Source organism: Strongylocentrotus purpuratus, unplaced genomic scaffold (genome assembly GCF_000002235.5).
Source record: "Strongylocentrotus purpuratus isolate Spur 01 unplaced genomic scaffold, Spur_5.0 spur5_scaffold_14, whole genome shotgun sequence".
NCBI classification, from domain to species: Eukaryota; Metazoa; Echinodermata; class Echinoidea; order Camarodonta; family Strongylocentrotidae; genus Strongylocentrotus; species Strongylocentrotus purpuratus.
Genome location: NW_022145599.1, coordinates 25798158 through 25803059, shown reverse-complemented (window position 1 = coordinate 25803059; position 4902 = coordinate 25798158). Strand labels below are relative to the sequence as shown.

The 4902-nt window shown below is 37.9% G+C and overlaps 1 protein-coding gene across 1 annotated transcript; it reads left to right on the top strand.

The window, feature by feature from the left end:
- Positions 1 to 734: 734 nt before the first annotated feature.
- LOC115923823 (G-protein coupled receptor GRL101-like) lies at positions 735 to 3172 on the top strand. Its single transcript, XM_030985174.1, has 3 exons — positions 735 to 800; positions 1443 to 1520; positions 2242 to 3172. The coding sequence occupies exon 3, from the start codon at positions 2369 to 2371 to the stop codon at positions 3170 to 3172; it is 804 nt and encodes a 267-aa protein (XP_030841034.1). The 5' UTR covers positions 735 to 800; positions 1443 to 1520; positions 2242 to 2368.
- The last annotated feature ends 1730 nt before the right edge of the window (positions 3173 to 4902 follow it).

Here is a 4902-nt window from a genome sequence, read left to right as displayed (position 1 = left end):
AATTTTTCGGGGGGTGGGGTAATTCCCCTGCAACAACCAAGGACAACCACCAACCACACCCGAAGACAGTAACCCCCTCCCTAAAATTACTCCCCTGTTCACTTAAGGGAAAAGTCCACCCGGATAATAAGTTGGTTTTGAGAGCAGATTTGTTGTCTTTCTCGGGGGATATTGTCATCGGGAGGTAATTATCCAGGGGGTAAATGTCCTAGGGGTTAATTTTTCGGGGGGGTGGGGTAATTATCCGTGGGGTAATTGTCCTGTTAGGGGGGGGGTAATCGTCCGGCTGGTAATTAGCCGGGGTGATTGCACAGGGGGTAATTGTCCTAGAAGCCATATATACACCTGTATTACGTAGGATGTACGGGGTATACAAATGGTATTTCTTTTACGAAAGTAGTTGGTAACGTGTTATTAAAATCGTCAAAAAACAGAAAATAAGTTGTAGTCACTGTAAAGAACGAACATTTCTTCTGTGCGCGTTTTCAAGAAAACACGACTGCAACTATTTTCGAAAAATCAACTAAAGAGCAATTTCATTACCCTATTGTACATCCCATAGAAATCATGTTCAGATTACGTAATACGTACGTCATGGTCATGACCGCAGATTTCAATTGGTGACGCATCAAGCTATTGAAATTGCCTTAGGTTGAATTTTAGAAAGTCCATGTAACCGATTTATTTTATTGAAAACTAGATATATTTTGTTCCCCTTTTATCATCAGGAATCTTGGCGAGAGTCTGATAGAATACATTGCACCGGGAACTTTTAAAAATCTCTCCAAAGTAACAGGCTTGTAAGTATTTAAAATTATAGCTTGAGTTTTGACTTCTCTTTTGTGAACCATGGAACAATAACTGTAAACAAATGTTTGTAAGAAATTGCAGTAAGTCACATTTCAACCATCATGAAATTATATGATAGAAATTTGGTTAAAATTAAGAATTTACCTGTAAATCTTACTCTCAAGGGGGCCGTAACGTGTCTGTCCTGTCCTGTAATGAGTTAATCGTGGATAATTTTGGTTGTGAAAGTCAATAAACTCATGCTAGTACTCATGGGAGAATACCTTTGGGTGGTGAAGGATGTGTGGATAAAATATAAGAGGAATCCTATGTCCACGCGTCCTTGATAGCTAATTATTATTTTGTCAAGACTCGCATTGATGTGGCAATTAATTTACCCTTCCCCATTGGGCGTATATATGGTGTGATAATTAGTATAAAAGGTTAATGGCTGATTTCAGCAGATTAGGGTAAGGTAGAAACAAAAAAATATAACTAACTAATATAGTCAGAAGGGCGTTAACTTTGTGAAAAATTGTATGAGTTAATACCTTTCTGGCGGTAAACAGACAATAAAACATGTGCTGTAACGGTTTTTGCCTCAAGTCATATTTTGAGATTTTTTTCTTTTTACTTATCGTTTAATAACACAGAGTCATTACATCCTTGAGCCCCAAACCTATTCCACTTTATCCTGAGATCTTTGAAGGCCTGGACAGTTTATCTGCTGTGTAAGTCAACATTTTGTTTTGTCTTCTTCATTCGGGTCATATTTCTCTCTCCCTCTCTCTCTCTCTCGCTCTCTATCTAATAAGGGGTTTGCATTTGGATCGACTTTTGACAAGAAAATGAAATTCCGTCGTGCACATTTATTTCTACGGATCTTTTATGATTAAATTTAAATGAATTGAAATGGTATTGATTGCACTAAAACTTTACATTAGCAGCATATGAAGGCTAAATTATACTGTAGAATTTATGAAATGAAAATACATGTTAAAACAAAAACTTATTTTGATTCGTAAAATTCCTATTTTGTGAACGTACATATAGTTTCTTTTCGTAAGATAACATTTTCAAGGGCTTCAATATGTCAAAATTACCCGATAAAAAAAGAAAATACGTACCGCGTGAGTCATAAAGGAGGGCAACCAACATTTACTCTAAACATATAACAGACGGAGAAAATCATTTAGATAGTATACAATTTTATCATAGGCACTTTACCCGATTTCAAGTACCTGAACATCGTTATTTCACGCTTGTCCAAAATATAGGTTAAAAAAATATCATATTAATGGGTCAGGTTCATTTTGTTACTGGGTTTCGGTTCTCCTTTTGTTTCATGCCTCTAGACTCGTCATGGCGCCACATACAAATTAGTTTTTATCCTGAAGATATCTCTCATTTTTCATCCACATTTTAAAATCCCATGTTCAATATTTCCACCAGGTATGTCTACGATTCACGTTTCTGCTGTCTGGCGCCGGCCAGTGTAAACTGTGTTAATGAGCGCCCTACTCATCCTCTCTTCACCTGCCGCAAGACCTTCCTCCAGAACTTTACCATCAAGGTCTTCATGTGGATCCTAGGGATAAGTGCCTTACTTGGGAACACCTTCGTCTTGGTCTTCAGGTTGAGGAGTACACCTACGACCAGGGTAGCCAAGATTCAGGCCATGATCATCACCAACCTGGCCGTGTCTGATCTCTTGATGGGTATCTACATGGTGCTCCACGCCGTGATGGATATCTTAATTGGAGAGTCTTACTTCTGGGAGGGTCGTGCTGAGGAGTGGAGGGCCAGCACTACTTGTCAGATCGCAGGGTTCATCTCTGTTCTAAGCAGTGAGACGTTCGTGTTCTTGCTCGTCCTCCTCAGTCTTGACCGCTTCATTTGTGTCGTGTTCCCGTTCAGCAACTGGCGTTTGGGCGTTGTGTCTACCCGCGTTACAATCGGAGTTATATGGCTAGCATCTGTACTACTCAGCGTGGGAGGTGTATTGCTGAATAACCTCAATCCAGATGCCTATGGTCTCAGTGACGTATGCGTCGGACTCCCTTTCATTCGAAAGTCTACGGATATCCGCGAAGAGGACGACACCTGGACATCGAATCAGTATGGCATACCCTATTCCACCACGATCGCTGGCTCAACCGTATCAACATGGAAGTACTCCATTGTTCTTTTCCTTGGTATCAATCTATGTGGTTTCGTTGTCATTTTTCTCTCGTACATTGCCATTTTCATCAAGGCCCGTTTTGTCCGCGCTGAACTCGGTCAAACCAGCCAATCAGCCAAGGAGATCAAGATGGCGCTGAGGATGCTGCTGATCGTCGGCAGCTTTTCTGTTGGATGCCAATCATCATCCTTGGTATCCTAGTCCAGACCCTCGGGGTCAACGTAACACCGGACATCTACGCCTGGTTGGTGGTCTTCGTCATGCCTATTAATTCATCTCTCAATCCCTATCTCTACACCATCATAAATATGGTTTCCAAATGACTCTTATATATGTGCTATGTGATGACATCATTATGTTCTGAAACATTGTTCGGTATTTTCAAATTGATGTCATTCTATCTAGACAGGGGAAGAATATTATGTATCTGCACATGGTATGTAAAATATATAATTGAATGTGTTAGATTCAAAACTTTCCCTATTCATTTAAAATCAATGAAAATCAATTAATTATTTGAGAGTACTATCTATTTGTTTAGTTTATCCAAATTTCCCAGGGATTAAGGGATTAAGTTATCAACACTAACAAATCAGCAGTTCGATCGTTAAAGTGTATTATAACTAAATTTGAACGAAAAGTCACAAATGTGGAGAAGCGATAGAAATAAGGAAGGCGTTCTCCCACCCCGTAAATTGATCCTTTTTTTTCCTTCAAACTTGATATCAAGATTCTGTCACAACTTTTCTTTAGCAACTTTATACGACCAGCGAAAAAGTACCATTCAAAGCATAACAATTTAATTCAGTTACATAATTAGAAGCGGGCAAGCCGGGGAGAGACTTTCAAAACCAAATAAAATGTATTAGTGTCATATACACAGCTAGGGTACAGAGTGCTATATATAGACAGTCAGTGGCGGCGATTTTTTTTTTCTCACGACGCGGGGGGGGGGGGGGGAGAAATGCGATATCTACTTGTACATTTTGAAGGATATTGTGCGAGGGAGCGTAGCGACCGAGTGAAAAGATTTGTGTATTTTGTTAGTCTAATAGCTGCAGTCTTGGGCCCTCCAAAGCCTTAAAGTGTGGTGCAGTCTTTAGTCAGTATTTGCTATACATTTTGGGGGCACTTTTTCAATTTTTCCGGGGGACGATCGCCGCTCCTGTAGACAGTACTTTCGGTGTCATCCCCAGTCGTAAAAAAATAGGAAAAAAATAGGAGAAAAATAAGGAAAAAATAGTCCCGAAAATATATTTTTTTTCTATTTTTTCCCTATTTTTTTTAAAGGAAAAAATAGGGAAAAAATAGTTTTGGAAATAGGAAAAAAAATAGGTTTGAAACAATTTTTTCTATTTTTTTCCTATTTTTTTCCTATTTTTCAGACCTAAAAATAGGAAAAAAATAGGGAAAAAATAGTGTAGAAAATGGTGAAGAAAATAGTAAAAAAATAGTGATAACTAGGTGCTAGTGGACAGTGAAAAATAGTGAGGAAATAGGAAAAAAAATAGTGAGGAAATAGGAAAAAAATAGTAAGAAAATAGGGAAAAAATAGTAAGAAAATAGGGGAAAATAGTAAGGAAATAGGAAAAAAATAGTAAGAAAATAGGAAAAAAATAGTAAGAAAATAGGAAAAAAAATAGTAAGAAAATAGGGGAAATAGTAAGAAAATAGGAAAAAAATAGTAAGGAAATAGGAAAAAAATAGTAAGAAAATAGGAAAAAAATAGTAAGAAAATAGGGGAAAATAGTAAGAAAATAGGAAAAAAATAGTAAGGAAATAGGAAAAAAATAGACAATAAGTGAGGAAATCAGAAAAAAATAGTCAGGAAATAGGGGGGGGGGGGGGTCACTCATCCTTTACTTTCATGGATTTCTCAAGCACTACCATCTCACACATCCAGTCAACGACTCTGTACATTCAATTAAATC

Bases quoted from the DNA above. Each gene is read 5' to 3' on its own strand.
- LOC115923823 (XM_030985174.1), top strand. From the start codon at position 2,369: ATGTGGATCCTAGGGATAAGTGCCTTACTTGGGAACACCTTCGTCTTG.